Source organism: Archocentrus centrarchus, chromosome 5 (assembly GCF_007364275.1).
Source record: "Archocentrus centrarchus isolate MPI-CPG fArcCen1 chromosome 5, fArcCen1, whole genome shotgun sequence".
Classification (NCBI taxonomy): Eukaryota; Metazoa; Chordata; class Actinopteri; order Cichliformes; family Cichlidae; genus Archocentrus; species Archocentrus centrarchus.
In genome coordinates, this window is record NC_044350.1 from 31,524 (window position 1) to 50,454 (window position 18,931).

The window sequence follows — 18,931 nt, forward strand, 5'->3', positions numbered from 1 at the left end:
CGTACCGAAACCAGGGCCAGGCGGACACCCGCACCCCGTCATCCATTTTCACCGCTTCCAGGTTAAGAGTTTAGTGATGAGAGAGGCGTGGAAATGTGCGTATGTGGAGTACCGGGGTCACAAGCTTCGTCTTTACGAGGACTACAGTGCGGAGGTGCTGAAGAAACGGTACGTATCGGGACGTCATGGCTCAACTCTACAAGGAGGGACTCCAGCCATCTCTTCTTTTCCCAGCGAAGCTGCACGTCATACTCCAGAGTGGCGAGAAAAGGTGGTTGTCATCAGCTTCTGAGGCTACTAACTTTGTCCAGTCCATAGAGGAGGATCAGCGCGAGTTACCATGAGTCAGGGCGTATCAAACTGGCCCGAGTACACTAGCATTTACAACTGACTGATTCCAAGTTATTCTGACTTGACTGCTGCTTGATGTCTGCTGTATAGCAGCCATATAACAGCTGGTTCATTGTGTTATTTACTATGTGTTGCATATTGGCTGTTTGTATTTGCCCTGCAAGTTTTACAGGGGTTTAATGTTATTGTGGTGCAGGATAAGAGCCTTAGTAAGGGAGTCATATTATTGAATGACATGTTGGAGTAGTTGTGTGGTAGGGGTTGTTTACTTTTACAACCCGCTTTTTGTTTCTGTTCTAAGGGGTTTTAAGACGCCAGTGTTTTTGTTTTGTTTTTTGTTTTTTAGCTTAAAACTGGCTTATTAATAAAGGTGTGAGTCAAAACTGAACTTTGATTTGGCAATGAGGGTCTTGATTCGATCCAGTTTCTTCTCCTTCTCCTTCTGCTCCTCTGGGCTCAAAGGAGTGTCATCCTCCATATCCAGGTAGCGCTCAGGGATCAGAACCTTGTCAGAAGCCATGAGCTATAACAAATAAGAACAAATGTGTGAACACTTGTGCACATTGATGCACCATTCTCTATCTTTATCTTTCATAGTGTCATAGTGTTTAAATAGACAGACCTCTTCACAGGAAAATTCTGATGTGTCTGTTTTTATTAAAGGAAAATGTAAATGAAATGCTGGGTGGCATGTGAGCTAATGGAAGTGGTCTTAAAAAATGAGAGACTGGTGAATAGGTTTAAGGTGAATAGGTGCCCACATTTTAGATGTACTGAAGTCAACTCTCATGATAATTTTTATGTTTTTGATAGTACTACTATAGGCACCAGTCAGTCTGCCGAAAGGAGCTACACAACCACCATTTTCCACAGCACTGGACACAAACGTAAGCTTATTCTGAACCTCTGTTACACCTTAAAATGGCCACAAAGGTGATGTATGATGCATTTGATATTTGGTTATAAACAGAATCAGTGAAAGAGTGAAACAATGTATTGGCTGTCTTGTCACACCTCTTTGCTGATGTGGTCGTGTTCTGGTTCCATCTGCAGGCGTCTCAGACGAGCAATTTCTTCCTCTGGTGACTCCTGTCCCTGCCCTCGTACTGCCTTTTCTAAGTCCTTGATGTCAATCTCATGTGCTGTCAGCTGCCTACGAACCTGCACCCCCCCCCCCCCCCCCCCCAACACACACACACACACACACACACACACACACGCAACACATACAATTTAATGATGTGCTAGCTAAAAAGTGAATACCCTATTTAAATAATAATGACAATTTTCTGGAAGTACCAGAATTGCAAATAGGTGAACAGTGTAAACTATTCTCTATCTTTTTGTTATTTGCTGTGAGGCAACGATTCTAACTCTCACTAATTATTTACTCTGTTGGCTTACTGTACATATATTTAAACTATATTGTGTTTAAATATTTGATAAACATCATCATTAGTTTGATCATACCACTTTGTAAGTGGCTGGAGACTGTCCTCCTGACAGGTTTAGACTTCGCCTTTTGTCCTTCACAGAGCTGCTCTGGTTGCGACGAAGTCGCTCATTCTGCTCCTCCACACTCATCTTTAACTTAATTTCTACAGGAAACACTGCACTTTTGGGCCGTTCCTGTGACAAGAAAAATAAACTCAACATAAATATTTATTCATTCATAATATTTATGTCTAATACTTAGGCATGTGTCCCATACATAATTTTGAATTAAGAAAACATTACACTGTATGAGAAAATTGCTTAACGGGGCACTTTCATTTTCACTTTATTACAATTTCTATAAAAATTCTTATAAGACTTTTATATGAAACATATGGGCTAGTCCTGAATATGAGTTATCTCCTTGCGTGTCTTTCTCTCTCCATTTATTTATATGCTACTTGGTGCATGTCAATAACTTTGTATTTCTTGTCTCACATACTTTGTGTTTTACTTTAACTTTCTGGAGGTATCTCTATCTAAATATATGTTTCTGATCTGCAATTACCAATCCCACCAACCTGTTCATTGTTTATTATTTGTTGTCAAGGCTTGTATTTTCTGTCTCCTAACAAAAGTGGGCTGACATACCCTGGAGATTCCATTAGGCACTCTGCTGTTTACTTCAGCAAAGCTCCTCTGCAATTCATCAGTGGGGGATTTGGTTCTAGGAGGGATTATGCCAACTGACAAGTGAAAACATAAATAATTCCATAAGTACAGGACAGAAAATAGAATGTATTTTCAAACAATATACTATGAGTCAGTGCATGCAGTCTTTAAAATCTAACTTTATTAAATCATACCATCACACCTCAAAAGACATAATACTGAATTCTTAATATTTAAGTTGCTAATGTCAGCAACTCAATGTAATCTCTCTTAGTGTAATCTCTCTCCCATGCTTCATGAGGTTCTGTGTGCCATTTATATGCTGTTCTATCATCATTAAATGGGAACTTAATATTAGATTGTGGTACCTTTATTCATGGTAGATTGCCTGTTCTGGACCCACTCTTGATCATCACTGATATTGTTTAGTTCTCCAATCTTGGGCTGCAAATACAGAAATATTGAAGAAATACTTAACCTGAAGATGGTGAAAAAAATCTAGTATAGTCCAAACTAATGGTTAACAAGAACACATTATTTAATGTCTTTCTGTGTATATTAATGAGAGCAACAGCTGGTATACCTGAAATGGCAGAAACAACATATTGCTTAAAACAATGGTGCCATCGCATTATGGCTGAAACAGTCTCCCTATTTTCAAGAAATTGTAGAAATCAGCTCTTTTTGCAACAGTTTAACTGTAGTATATCTTTATTCTGCTACTGATCAGCTGTCTTCTCCAAAAGCAAATGAATTCTATAAATGTGCGGCACCAAGGTTTGTAGCAAGATTTTTTTTCAAGAAACAGAAGATACTGGCAGAAATACCTAAATACCTTTCTGAAGTTAGAATCTTCAAGGTAACCACCATCGATGCCCAAGGTGTATAACCAGTTGGTGGTGTCAGAAGACAGAGGAAGGATGGAGGGAGGAAAGGAATTAGAGGGATCCAATGGGTAATAGGACTTGGGAAGAGGAGGCCTAGGGGGAACGCCTTCCTAGGTCACCAAAAGCAGTAGGTAGGGAATGAAGGAGGAAATTAACAGAGGGTAAGAGGAGGAGAGAGTGCTGCATATCAGGAGAAGTGACATTAAGCCAGGCAAAGTCCAAAGCAGATACAATCATGGTAATGATTACATGGAAGAGGTCTAGAGTCCATATTAAGGAGTTAGGTGAAAATCCATAGGTGGTAAACTATAAAGCATTGGTAAATAATAAAGCATTATTTACAGATATTAATGTGGCAGGTAACATGGCTTCCACATATTAATTGGAAATCATATGAATTACAGTGTATCACAAAGTGAGTACACCCCTCACATTTCTGTGTTGCTTGCTCAGTGTTATGACATTGGTAATCTCCAGTAACATCTTCATTTAATGCATTATTGTTCCTTTTTGTTCATAGACCCTTGTAGATACTGGGTTTTGTGTGGTTTTTTCCTTTATGGAAAGGATCAAAAATCAGTGAACTGGTCAAAGACCCCCTGCCCTATATAAAAAAATGTTTGTATACATACACAAATTTTCCTAAAAAGGAGATTACACCACTGAATGTGATAACCCCTTTACACTCAGGGTTTGTCCTTGGGTTTAATTGTTCTTGATTATTCATATGCACCAACTCAACTCAACTTAGTTCATCTGTGTGGTAGGACTCTTGAAGCACTGCACTCAACAACTTGAACTCTTAATTTATTTGGAGCCCATTGAACTCAAACTGAATTGACAATGGCTTGTTTGACTAAAGCTAACTTACTACAACACAGAGGAAAGTTCCATCCATCCATCCATTCGCTTCCGCACATCCTGTTAAGGGTCGCGGGGGGGCTGGAGCCTATCCCAGCTGTCACAGGGCGAGAGGCAGGGTACACCCTGAACAGGTCGCATTCACGTGCTCATTCACACCTATGGGCAATTTAGAGTAGCCAATTAACCTAACCCTAGTAAGTGCATGTCTTTGGAATGTGGGAGGAAACCGGAGTACCCAGAGGAAACCCACGCAAGCACGGGGAGAACATGCAAACTCCACACAGAGAGAGGGAGAGGCCTGGGCCAAGGTGGAATCGAACCCAGGCCTTCCAGATGGTATTCTAACTGTGAGGCAGCAGTGCTAACCACTACGCCACCGTGCTGCCCAGTTGAACCAATAAAATTCATTAAAAATTTTAAAGTAAAATATGGGACATTTTGTTTATGGCATCTACACCTGTTTGTAAAACAGAAATATTCACAGTTGTTTGTGATAACCTGTGATAATGACTAATATTTTTTTTCTGCTTTAATTAAAAGAACTTCAGTATACTTAAGATGAAAGCAACCTGTGGCTTCACCTGCTCAATGTGTCTGTCTTTAAAAGTTCATTAACACCAATTAATCCAAAAGTGATTAAAAACCTCTTAACCGACACGATCAATATCACAGAAGTCTAATTGACTTGATGTTATACTCATTAAAAGGTTTTCCTATAATTTTTTGAGCAGTGTAAATCTGAGAATTTCATAAACGTTCAGTGAGCTACACTCAGTGGTTGCAAAAGTACACAGTCTTTACTTAAGTAGAAGAACAAATACTTGTGTAAAAAATGCTCTGGTGAAAGTACTTCTTAAACTTTACTCAATTAAAAGTGAAAAAGTGTAAAGTTAAAAAGTAAAATTAGCTCTTTGGGGGACGTTTCAACCAGCTATTTTTGTGTAAAGCCAATTAAACCAGCTATATTAATATATTAACATAATATTACATGAGAATACAACTGTTATTCCAATCTAAATTTTAATCATAATGAACATATTCAGCTTGAATCTGCCATGTAGGACACAAGCAGTGAAAGGGAATTTAAAAATAGCTCTATTTTCTGTTGCCTGCATTGTAAAGTATCTCTGTGCCCACACCTGATCACAAAAATGAGTATAATCAGAAGTTAAAGCGTGATCCAGAAGGTGGGAGAACCCTAAGATCAGTTGTAGTGGCTAGTAGGGAAAAGAATCACAACTTTCTATTGGGAGCGCCAGTAAATTTTCTTGGTGTGATCAGCTGACCTGCTGCTGCTCTGAGGTTTACTGCTATTGGTGGTTGAACTGAATTCAACAAGCTGTAACCCAATATTTCACAAGCTATCTTAACTGATTTCCATCACTTTCACTGACAGTATTCTGTTTATACCTTTTTTATACTGACAGTATGCGGGTTGTATAAATGTTGAATTCAGTGAATGAATCTCAGCATCATCAGCTTAAATTCAACTTAACCTCTGCTACACTTGATGTAACCTGTAACTCTGACAGACACTGTGCACCAGTCCAACCCAGAGTTTTACTGTAAATACAGTATACCAAATTAACCTGTTTGTCCTGTACCAAACTGCATAGTATTCTGATTCAATCTTTGAATTAAGGTTTTTATGGCAATTATGGTATCCTGTTGGACTGTATAGCATATGTAGTTCTCAGGAGAGATGTCTGTGAGGTGGGTGTATATGTTTGAGTATGAAAGACCCAATTGGAACATCCTTTGTCCTGCATAGTGTGTTGTATGGACAGTTTGTATTGTATACGTTATCATTTTTGGCTTTAACAGACTTTTAAGGTGTTTAAACATTATTGTGTCCAGAAGCTTTGATTTGGGTTCCTTCCCATTTTGCAGTTGGGAAGGAAATTGAATCAGCATTTTTTAACAATGAGTTAGACATTTGGAAAACAATTTAGGGGTGCAACACTAAAAGATTATGTCCCCTGGCTGCTAAAAAGTATTCTTGAGTGTTAGATAGAAAGTACTTAGACACAGAAAGAAGTGCTCGTGTGAATGGGTGGGTAAAACATGTTGTACAAAGCACTTTGATTGTTATGGATAAAGTATTCTGAAATCTGAGATCATTCTCTACCATTTTTAATCAAGGAATGTGGTTCAATCATTTGAAGTCTGATAGCTGATTGGTATATTTAGAATATTCACATTGTACACCAAGAAAACATCTGTTCTCTGGCTTTGTATGAATTTATAGGTTGGTCATAGTTTGAGTTCTGTTTCTCTTTGTCTTGTTTTGTTCTGTTTCCTCCTCTATAGGGTCTAATCTTCTCAAGGACTATGTGAGGTTCTGGAAAACTGGGGTGGACTGTTAAAAATTACATTCACAAGTTTAACAACCATAACAATTTATATGTTCTACATACAATATTTGGTCAGCTTCCCTGTAACCTGTCCTGCAGGTTTTAGATGTGTCTCTGCTTCAACATACCTGAGTCAAATATAGAAGTCATTAGCAGGACTCTGGAGAACTTGACTGCATACTGAGGAGGTAATTCAGCCATTTGATTCAGGTGTGTTGGATCAGGGACACATCTAAAACCTGCAGGACAGGGGCTCTTGAGGCCTGGAGTTGAAGAGCCTTGTTCTATGCAGTTCAGATTTAGTTCTAGATTCTGAGCATGAGCCCTTGCCAGATTTTTCACTGAACATGGCCCCAAGCTTTTATGTCTGGTGCTTACCTCCAGGACCAACTGTTTAGTGGGAGAGGCCTGGTAAACAGGCACTGGGGAGTAGGGACTGAGTGGGCTGGTTAGGCTTACTGAGCTGAGGGGACTGGCTGGACTATTGGTGCTAAAGGAGCCTGATGCACCACTGGCCACTGTGAAAGAGAAAAAGAAATGTGAGGAGGCAGGAACAGAGTCATTAGATAGAATACAGAAACAGGCATTTCCATTAATATGATCATGTTCAAAATCCAGTTTGCTTGTTACCTTTGTGCTTGGCTGTGTTGATGCCTCTGGATGAGCTGTTTTTGTGCAGACCCTCTAATACGTCCTGGACTCTCCAAAACTCTTTCTGGATGTGCCTCTGAACTAATTCACTCTGAAAAATTGACATAAAACAAAAAGTACTTGCTAGCACTACTTTAAACTAGCAGACATTCTCTAATATTGGTAAAATAAGTTAAAAAGTAAATGTAAAAGTAAATGGCTTCTTTGTTACATTTGAACAATCATAAAGTAAAAAAGCAAAGTATTATTGGGCAAAATATTGAACCCCGAGTTACTCTCAATGTATTCATTGGAATGTGAATGCATATGCAAATGTTAAAAAGAAAGCACTTAGATATTGAAAAACTGCTTATATGAATAAGGGTGTGAATGCATGAATGCAAACATGTTATGTTTGTACTTTGAGTGCTCAATTAGAGTAGAAAAGTACTATATAGAGCTATATACACACTGTCTTGTTTGGCATATTTTGAAACCAGAGTCATGATCTGCACTGTTGGGCTGAATATGTCTGCTTTTTCAATATGAGCTCTGTAAATGTTATATAAAGGCTGTGTGGCAGGCAAGTTTGGACCAAATGTGAGATGCATGAAACAGAGCTGAACTCTGAACAGCTTTAATGCTGGGGGCTTTTAGAGAATACAGTATACAAAATGCAAAATACAAAACCTAAACCAAGGCAGGACTGGAATCTACTATAATGAGCCTTGGAAACAATCATAAAGAGATATAAAAAAAAAAGAGAAACACACAGCATTGGGGAAACACAGACAATGACACAACAAAGGACAAGGGAAAACGCAGACAATATACATGAGGTAACGAGACAAGAGGAAACACCTGGGAAGGACAGGTGGACTGAATGACAACAACAAGACAGGGCAAACAAAACAGAACACAACATACAGGGAACAGGAAAAGACCAAACATGATACAAACATAGACTTTATACAACACTGGGAATACAACTGAATATGAAACACATGAGACAAGGGACAATGACAGAGAGGGACAAAACAGACACTGGAATAGAGATGCGGGGAAGACAAGAAGAACAAAGGGAAATACGAATGGACTTCAATAACTATAACAAACTATGGATCAAAACCCATGAGCAAACTCAGAAACATAGATGAAATATAACAATGACACAACCTCAAAAGAACAAAACACAAATCAGTGGACAAAAAGGCTCAGGACTATGATAATAAACTTTCAATAGGCTCCTCTTGTTAGCCTTTTTAATTTAATAATTTAATTATTTTTTTACCCACAAGCCATCCGTCTGCTCAACTCTGAGCCCTAACTGGACCATTATTGCACAATGTAAATATTATAATTTATAAAAGTGTGTATAGGTATAGTATATAGAGTATAGTGTATAGTGTGAATTACTTTTTTTTATTTTTATTCTTCTTATTTATATGTGTGTGTATATAAGGTTGCAGGTACAAAATACATTTCACTGTGCATTGTACTGTGTATAACTGTGCATGTGACAAATAAACACTATCTTATCTTATCTTATCTTATCTTATTTTTAATTTTTCATTATTATTCACATGATCATGTGTAATATACAGTGTATCACAAAAGTGAGTACACCCCTCACATTTCTGCAGATATTTAAGTATATCTATTCATGGGACAGCACTGACAAAATGACACTTTGACACAATGAAAAGTAGTCTGTGTGCAGCTTATATAACAGTGTAAATTTATTCTTCCCTCAAAATAACTCAATATACAGCCATTAATGTCTAAACCAGCGGCAAAAAAAGTGAATACACCCCTAAGAGACTACACCCGTAAATGTCCAAATTGAGCACTGCTTGTCATTTCCCCTCGAACATAAGGATGTCCATAAGTGCACATGGCACCAGGACACCCTAGGTCGCAGGTTGATTTTGTAATCGTATCATCAGATCTGCAGCCGTATGTTCTGGACACTCAGGTGAAGAGAGGAGCTGAGCTGTCAACTGATCACCACCTGGTGGTGAGTTGGATCAGGTGGCTGGGGAAGATGCTGGACAGACCTGGCACACCTAAACGTATTGTGAAGGTGCACTGGGAACGTCTGGCAGAAGCCCCAGTCCGGGAGATCTTCAACTTCCACCTCCAGCAGAACTTCGACAACATTCCGAGGGAGGCTGAGGACATTGAGTCCGAATGGACCATGTTCCACACCTCCATTGTTGAGGCTGCTGCTCAGAGCTGTGGCTGCAAGTTGGTTGGTGCCTGTCCTGGTGGTAACCCCCGAACCAGGTGGTGGTCACCGGAGGTGAAGGGAGCCACCAAGCTGAAGAAAGAGTCCTATCGGGCTTGGTTAGCCTGTGGGACTCCGGAGGCAGCTGACAGGTATCAGCAGGCCAAGCGGAATGCAGCTCGGGCAGTGGCCGAAGCAAAAACTCGGGTGTGGGAGGAGTTTGGTGAGGCTATGGAAAAAGACTTTCGGACGGCATTGAAGCGATTCTGGCAAACCGTCAGGCGACTCAGGAGGGGAAAGCAGTGCTCCACTCACACGGTTTAAAGTGCGGGTGGGGTGCTGCTGACGTCAACTGAGGCTATAGTCAGACGGTGAAAGGAATACTTCAAGGACCTCCTGAATCCCACTGACACGCCTTCTGTAGTGGAAGCAGAGTATGGGGACGAGGGAGATGACTTGAACATCACTGGGGGTGAGGTCACTGAGGTAGTTAAACAACTCCTTGGTGGCAGGGCCCCTGGGCTGGACGAGATTCGCCCTGAGCTCCTAAAGGCTCTGGATATTGTAGGGCTGTCTTGGTTGACACGCCTTTGCAACATCGCGTGGAGATCTGGGGCAGTGCCATTGGATTGGCAGACCGGGGTGGTGGTCCCCATCTTTAAGAAGGGAGACCGGAGGGTGTGCTCCAATTTTCGGGGGATCACACTCCTCAGCCTCCCCGGTAAGGTCTATGCCAGGGTGCTGGAAAGAAGGGTCCGTCCGTTGGTCAAACCTCGGATTCAGGAGGAACAATGTGCTTTTCGTCCTGGTCGCGGAACGCTGGACCAGCTCTTTATCCTCTCAAGGATATTCGAGTGTGCGTGGGAGTTTACCCAACCAGTCTACATGTGCTTTGTGGACTTGGAGAAGGCATTCGACCGTGTCCCTCGGGGTATCCTTTGGGAGGTCCTGCGGGAGTATGGGGTGTCTGGCCTGTTGTTGTGGGCCATTCAATCTCTGTACAACCGCAGTGAGAGCTTGGTCCGTATAGCCGGTAATAAGCCGGATTCGTTTCCTGTGGGTGTTGGACTCCATCAGGGCTGCCCTTTGTCACCGATTCTGTTCATAATTTTTATGGACAGAATTTCTAGGCGTAGCCAGGTGATGGAAGGCTTCTTCCTTGGTGGCCTCAGAGTCTCATCTCTGCTTTTTGCAGATGATGTGGTTCTGTTGGCTTCATCAGGGGTGTGAAGCGGCCGGCATGAGAATCAGCACCTCTAAGTCTGAGGCCATGGTCCTCAGCCGGAAAAGGGTGGAGTGCCCTCTCAGGCTCAGGAACGAGTTCTTGCAGCAAGTGGAGGAGTTCAAGTATCTCGGGGTCTTGTTCACGAGTGATGGGAGAAGGGAGCAGGAGGTCGACAGACGGATCAGGGCTGCTTCTACAGTGATGCGGACACTGCACCAGTCTGTCGTGGTGAAGCGGGAGCTTAGTGTAAAAGCGAAGCTCTCGATTTACCGGTCGATCTACGTTCCTACCCTCACCTATGGTCATGAGCTTTGGGTAGTGACCGAAAGAATAAGATCGCGAATACAAGCGGCAGAAATGAGTTTTCTTACAAAGGGTGGCTGGCCTCTCCCTTAGAGATAAGGTGAGGAGTGTGGCCATCCGGGAGGGGCTCAGAGTAGAGCCGCTGCTCCTCCACATCGAAAGGAGCCAGTTGAGGTGGCTCGGGCATCTGATTAGGATGCCTCCTGGCCGCCTCTTGGGTGAGGTGTTCCGGGCATGTCCCACCGGGAGGAGGCCCCGTGGTAGACCCAGAACACGCTGGAGAGATTATATCTCTCGGCTGGCCTGGGAACCCCTTGGGGTCCCTTTGGATGAGCTGGAGGAGGTGGCTGGGGAGAGGGAAACCTGGGCTTCTCTGCTTAGGCTCCTGCCCCAGCGACCCGGCCCCAGATAAGCGGAAGAGAATGGATGGATGGATGGAAGTTGCCACGTGAGGAACATAGTGAGGAAATGGAAGCCTACAGACACAGTTGTAGTTAAGGCCCGAAGTGGCAGGCCGAGAAAAATCTACAATCGACCTGCAACATCATCTTGCTGCAGATGGTGGCGCAATATGTTAACAATATGTTAACTTGTAGGATCTTGTCCTCTTTTCTATCACTAGTGTGAGAGAGTGTACACTGATACATACATTTTCCACTTTGTAGTGGTGGGACAGGCAGTGGGACAGGCAGTGGAACAGTGATGGAACACAGATGCTGCCCTCGACAAGCTTACCTGTCAAGGGCAAACTAAGGGGAAATAAAAAGGCTTTTCAAAGGTATAAGATTTCGTGCCAAGAAGAATTGTTACAACAAAGAAATAATTGACCAAACACAAATTTCCTTACTTTTTAAGTTTATATATACTCAAATAATTTCAGGAGTGGTGCTGAAGGTTATACAATGTTTTTTAACTTGGCAAGGTCAGGGTCTATTAAAAAGGTAAAATGTTCAGGAACAACCCAGGAACCACCAAGGATTGAGTCTGCCATGAGCTGGAAACTGCTGGAACACCACCATCACCGTCCACAGTGAAAAAAGTTTTACATCACTATGAAATGAGATAGTGCCAAACAAAAATGTAGTCCCAACCTCAACAATATTGAAAATTTGTGGGGTATGCTTAAAACCTAGGTCCATGCCAGGAAGCCAACTGGGCAGCATGATGTGGTTTCTGGGCTCAGTCACAGAAGGGAGAGGTGGCGCAGTGTGCTTTTGGGAGCAGTCCCTGATGAAGAGGGTTGCACACCTATCGTCCATATCTAATTAACCTCTACTCTGATAATAAGTGGGGCCAGAGATGGTGAAGTCTCTGGCTCACCGGGCAGTGAGCTTGGCACAGTGTGAGATAATGTGTGTGTGGAAAATAAAAACTGTGTATGTGGAATCTAACATTCTCTTGTACTTACACATGGTGGCGGGGGCAACTGTTACTTCAATCAATTTAAATAAACTCTACCAATTCTACCAAGCAGAGTGGTCTAATATCCAGCCAGAATTTTGCCAGAAGCTTGTTGATGACTACCAAAAGCGGTGCAATTTCCTAACGGACAGCTGCAATTTGCTAAGAGACAAGAAAATATTATTGGAGGTGAATGTATATATTTCAGTGTATAGTTCAGTGGCAGTGGCGCAGTGGGTAGGCACTCAAGCCCCTGTCCCTGTGCTGCATCATGTCCTTGGGCAAGACACTCAAACCACATTGCCTAACGGTAGTGCCGGTCTCTGGCTGCATGACTGCAGATGCCCGTCTCTGGATGAGTGATCATTTCATTGTGTGCCTTGTGTGCACAATGAGTTGAATCTAATATTTGAGCCTGTATGTATCATTTTTGTTCCGACTTGTGTAAGTCATTTTATGTTTAAGAAAAGGTATGTTAAGTTTTAGAATTTTGTTTACTTGCATATTTTCATGACGCTACAATGAGTGTTCGTTTTGGGTACTGCATGTTATAAGCCTTTTTCTGTCTGAGTTTACTTCAGTTCACTCGACTGTTAATGGAGTGGTGTACAGCACGGTGGTTTCTCTCGCTCTGAACCTCGGAATAGATACGTCTGTAAGTGTTGTCAGTTACAGTTTGTCATATAGTACGACACGTGAATCATTTTCTTTGAATCATTGAGTTAAGTTTTGATGAAGCACCTCTGTGTTAGCCTTTTGCTACTAGCCTGTGTTATACATTGTTACCTGGCAACAATGTCCGTGGCTGATAATTGCTTAATGTGAGAGTGCTTATTTTGATAAGAAATATTTAAACACATGTCAAAGTGTGACAAGACGTTTCTAACTGACATGTGTTTTATGTCTGATGTAGTTTTATGATTTGAGTACATTGTGGATGAAGTAGCAGTACAGCAATTAAACTTTTATGAAGGAAAGCCCCGCTCCTCATTTACTCTCGTTAGCTATCTGTCAGTGCTTTGTATGGACACAACAGCAGGACAGAATAATTTTGATCCTGTGTTTTTAAAGTTATTAAAAAAGTATGCTGTACAATCATTCCACCCTGAAAAAAAAACTTAATATATGATGTGCTACTTGATGTATATATGTGTATATTAGGGGTGGGACTTTAACGCGTTAATTACAATTAATTAATTACGTGGAAAATAACGAATTAAAAAATTTAATGCATTTTAATCGCACTTTGCACCATGGAACGTTTCTCACTGCAGGAGTCCAGGCATACAGATTATATCGACGCACAATGTGATTAGCGTTATGAGCTGTGTCCAAATTCATATCGCTTAATTGCAAAAAGTGCTCCGCCATTTTCGGAGCTGTCTGTTGCCGCTGTTCTACCAGCAGCTCGCCTCGCTAGCTGTCAGCTGACCAGGCTATCCAGGTTCACTTTAGCCGCTGGTTTTCACCGCTGAGTGGAAGTTAAACACAGATATAACTCATTGAGACAGGGGCGTGGTGTCCATCGGGAGGTTCGGGAGGTTTCCCGAACGGCCAGTGATCAGAATTTTTTTTTTTTTTTTACCCAATTAAGCACGGCAGCGCTGGCTGCTGCAGCTCTCGTGCAGCAGCACCTGCAAGTAAAGTTCTCTTGTCTTAAAATTATGGTTTGTCCGTTTGCCTCTCCAAACCTAGCTCCCGGGCTGAATTTTAACCCCAGCCCGCCCCTGGTTGGAAATTAATCATTATCTCAGCTGTATTCCTTGATGTTGAAATGTGTTATGCTTGTTTTAACAGCTTATTTTGAATTAAAGATTTAAAATGAAATCACAAAAAGGAGCAAAAGTTCGTTCTCCGTTTAACCAGCTACGAGACTACGCTGGTGGATGGGAAATTTAAATACAAGAAACTTCCAGGTGGAAGTACAAAAAAAAAATGCTGAGTTTGCTTATCACAGGAGCACTTCCACCCTTTTTTTGGTCTCTGTAGTAGACCGGTGGGAAAATAAACAAGATTTTGAAGTGTAACCTTATGTATATTGATTCATTCATCAACCAAACTTAAATCAATATTTCTCATGTTAAATACTGAAATGTGATCTCTGAAGCTTGAAAAAAGGTGACTGGACTTCTTTTGTTTCTTGAAGACGTTTGGGGTTATCAGGACCCTACAACTACAACACAAAGTGTTCCCTCTAAGGCAGAAGGGAAACAAAAGGAACACACACACATTAAGAAAGCCCTCAAAACATGCGGTTACCCAAACTGGGCTTTCATGAAATCAGCTAAGATGCACAGAAATGTAGGCCAAACACAAACTACAGAGAATAAGAAGGACAAGAGGAACAACATCGTCATCCCTTATGTGTCAGGCTTGTCAGAGAAAATCAGAAGAATTTTCTCCAAGCATGACAACTCAGTATACTTCAAACCAAGTCACACCCTAAGGCAAAAACTGGTTCATCCCAAGGACAAGCCCCCCAAACACAAGATCAGCAATGTAGTGTATGCTGTCCAGTGCAGTGAAGAGTGCTCGGACCTCTACATTGGAGAAACCAAACAGCCTCTTCACAAACGAATGGCACAACATAGAAGAGCCACCTCGACAGGACAAGACTCAGCTGTACATCTGCATCTGAAGGAAAAAGGGCACTCTTTTGAGGATGCCAATGTTCACATTTTGGACAGGGAAGACAGATGGTTTGAAAGAGGAGTGAAAGAAGCCATCTATGTCCACTGTGAACAACCATCATTGAACAGAGGAGGTGGATTACGTCAACTTTCCCACCGCTTACAGTGCTGTCCTGAGCTCCCTTCCCAGACGTCTCAACCCCCATTCACACCTTTGTTCCAGTGACCTCAATAGGCCACATGAAACAACAGAGGGAAGTCCTAAATTGGTTTCAACTGAAACCACTGATTGAAATGACCCACACCTCCCTTCACACCTGGGCACATGTGTTTACGCACATGAACAATAGAGGGTCATAACCACCTCCAGGGGACTACGCCCACAGAGGTTTAAATACCTGGGTCTCTCCACCATTTGGTTGAGAACTGAAGAAGCCTTTTGGATGAGAGGTGAAACGTCTTCAAGAAACAAAAGAAGTCCAGTTGCCTTTTTTCAAGCTCCAGAAACTACTATGACGTGGATGACTGAGAATCTACACAGACTGAAATGTGATTAAAATGCGATTAATTTCAATCAATTAATTACAAAGCTCCTAATTAATTAGATTAATTTTTTTAATCGAGTCCCACCCCTAGTGTATATGTATCTGTGTAGTGATATATATTTTATGTATATAGTGTTTTCTATTTTATTTCATTTATTTTATTTCATCCTTCTTTGTACTTGAGCTGCTGTAATATGCACATTTCACAGTCGTGAGATCATTAAAGTTTTATCTTATCTGAAGGAAATTAGTTTTTATGAAGTTTCATGAGGTTCATGCTATATGTTAATAGTCTAAAATGACCATGACATTCATGACACATACCATGATGAGTGTATGTAAACCTCTGATCACAATTTAAAATTTTGTGAGTAAATTAATTTGAATTTTTTATCAGTCTGAAAGCTGATGTATTCTTTCTTTTCTTTTATTAAATTTTTATATAAATTGCATTTCTCTTTTGCTGTACAACCTGTCTGAGATCTTGGAGCTTAACAAGATTCCATGAATCTTGTTAAGCTCTGGTACAATGGAACAGCTTTTTTTTCACTTTCTTCCTATGCCTAGACAACATCTACAAATCAAGAGACTGCCAGGAGAAGAATGCATGCAACAAAGAGGCTAACACATTTGGGGCTATGGTTACACGAGCCTCTTTAGGGAATTAAAAAAAAACAACAAAAACAAACAAGGTAGCCTGTCAGAGCTGTGCTATGCCCACTGACCATACTGGACAGTGGGCTCTAGGTATATTTGGCCCACAAAAAAAAGCTTGGAAATCTCAAGCCAGAGGGGTACTTGGCAGGGGTTTGCGCTCTTGGACTGATTCTTGTTCTCATGAAAAAAATCACAAAAAAAGAATAATAGAAATAATGATAGTTATTACATATCAAGAAAACAGACAATAAATGGATGACTAACTGTGGAGGGCTAGAAAGGCTCTCGTTATAAAAAAGCTTTTCATTTTCTCTCTCTCCCTGTTGTAAAACAGAGATATAGAGAAAATCATTTGTACCCACAGCCATCAGGTTTTTCATTTCTCATACAAATATACATACAGATGAGCTATATGAATTTCCCTCTGGGATCAACAGAGTTCTTATTCCTTTCCAAAGCAAAAACGAAAAAAGTTTGGATCGCAAGTAATATAATCCTACAGGTATGATGACATTGTGACCTTTTACCTGCCCTCCTGCATTAAGCTGCTCCCATAGATCTCCATGGATGGCATTGGCCTCATCCTCTAAAGCTTCAAACTCCATACAAACAGTGGTTAAAGCCTGAAAGAGGTACAAATAAATGTTGGCATAATTAGAAAAAGAGACCTTCAGAGTACACAAATCATTCCTTTTGTTGGTAGGGTTTTAATAGTACTTAAAAACTGACAGTTTGTTATGTGATATGTTGTTTGGGGCTGGTTTGTTGCTCAATAGAGGAAAAAAAGAAGAAATGTCTAAATTTGAATTATACCCTTTCAAAAAATTCAGAGCGCATGATTTATACTGCTAAAATGCAGCCTGTTTTACCATATATACACTGAAATATACTCCTGACACAAAGTGTTCAGAACACATAACACACAGAAGTGTCAAGAGTTAGCTGTCAACTTAACAGTGGTTCTAAAACACGAATTCTCATTTTTAGGCTTACTTTTAAAGCCTAAAAATGGCTCCAGTGATCCCATGAGCTATGTTGTCCTGGGGCGTTGCCCCCTGTTAGGGTCTCCCATGGTCCTGGGTGAGGGGCCAGACAAAGAACAATTCCAATGACCCCTATGGAAAGCATATATCAAGGGAACCAGTTAACCCTGCCCAAGACTGGGTTACAGGAACTCCACTCTGGAGCCAGACCTGGGGAAGGAGCTCAAGGGAGAGCATCTTGTGGCCATACATTAGCCTATGGTGCCCAATGAGGAGACATGGGCCCACCCTCCTGAAGGCCCACCACCCGGAGCTGACCCCTTGAAGGGGTCACATTGTAAGGGTTGGGTGGAATGTGTGTCAGAAAGTGGCCATGGGGGGAGGCCCTGGCAGACAAATCCCCATCTATTGAGACTGGCTATCAGGATATGAAATGTTGTCTCTCTGATGGGGAAGAAGCCTGAGCTAATGCACGAGGTTGAGAGATTTTGACTAGATATAGTGGGGTTCTCATCTCAAAGCATGGCCTGGGCTCTGGAACCAGTCTCAAAGAGAGAGAATGGATGCTGTTCCAGTTTGGAGTTGCCCTTGGTGAGAGGCAGCAATCTGGGGTGGGTATTCTTGCATCCCCTCACCTTACTGCCTGTACTTTGGAATTTTCACCAATGGACAAAAGGGTCTCCTCCGTGAATCACCACCTTATTGTGGTGGAGGGGTTTGTGTGTCCCAGTGATCCCAGGAGCTATGTTGCCCAGGGGCTTGTCCCCCTGGTAGGGTCTCCCATGGCAAACTGGTTCTGGGTGAGGATCCGGACAAAGAGCGGTTCAGAAGACCCCTATGATTGTAAAAGCAAGGGAACAGTTTACCCTGCCCGGAATAGGGTTACCGGGGCCCCACCCTGGAGCCAGGCCTGGGGAGGGAGCTCGAGGGACAGCGTCTGGTGGCCAGGCATTAGCCCGTGGTGCTCGGCCGGGCGCAGCCCGAAGAGGTTACATGGGCCCGCCCTCCTGTAGGCCCACCACCCGCAGGAGGCGTCGCAGGGGTCGGGTGCAATGTGTGTTGGGGGGTGGCCAAGGGCAGAGGCCCTGGCGGACCGATCCCCGGCTATCGAGACTGGCTATTGGGACATGGAATATCACCTCTCTGGTGGGGAAGGAGCCTGAGCTAGTGCGTGAGGTTGAGAGATAACAGCTAGATATAGTTGGGCTCACCTCAACGCATGGCCTGGGCTCTGGAACCAGTCTCCTGGAGAAGGGCTGGACTCTGTTCCAGTCTGGAGTTGCCCACGGTGAGAGGCGGCAAGCTGGAGTGGGTATTCTTGTATCCCCCCGGCTTGCTGCCTGTACGTCGGAGTTTTCACCGGTGGACGAGAGGGTAGTTTCCCCCCGTCTTCAGGCTGGGGAACGGGTCCTGACTGTTGTTTGCGCTTATGCACCGAATGACAGTTCAGAGTACCCACGCTTTTTGGAGTCGCTGGGCGGGGTGCTGGAGAGTGCTCCATCTGGTGACTCCATAGTCTTGCTGGGAGACTTCAACGCTCATGTGGGCAATGACAGCGAGACCTGGAAGGGCGTGATTGGGAGGAACGGCCTGCCAGATCTGAACCCAAATGGTGTTTTGTTGTTGGACTTCTGTGCAAACCACAGTTTGTCCATAACGAACACCATGTTCGAACATAAGAATGTCCATAAAGTGCACATGGCACCAGGACACCCTAGGTCACAGATCGATGATCAATTTTGTAATCGTATCATCAGATCTGCGGCCG

The 18,931-nt window shown here is 42.4% G+C and overlaps 1 protein-coding gene across 1 annotated transcript in view; it reads right to left on the reverse strand.

The window, feature by feature from the left end:
• The window catches only part of LOC115779873 (pleckstrin homology domain-containing family A member 6-like), an 81,686-nt gene that overhangs the window by 25,071 nt on the left and 37,684 nt on the right, over window positions 1–18,931 (reverse strand). The window contains 9 exon segments of the mRNA XM_030728756.1: window positions 741–874; window positions 1,366–1,512; window positions 1,822–1,980; window positions 2,437–2,531; window positions 2,826–2,901; window positions 3,293–3,454; window positions 6,941–7,080; window positions 7,193–7,304; window positions 16,708–16,803. Coding sequence (XP_030584616.1) covers window positions 741–874; window positions 1,366–1,512; window positions 1,822–1,980; window positions 2,437–2,531; window positions 2,826–2,901; window positions 3,293–3,454; window positions 6,941–7,080; window positions 7,193–7,304; window positions 16,708–16,803 — 1,121 coding nt within the window.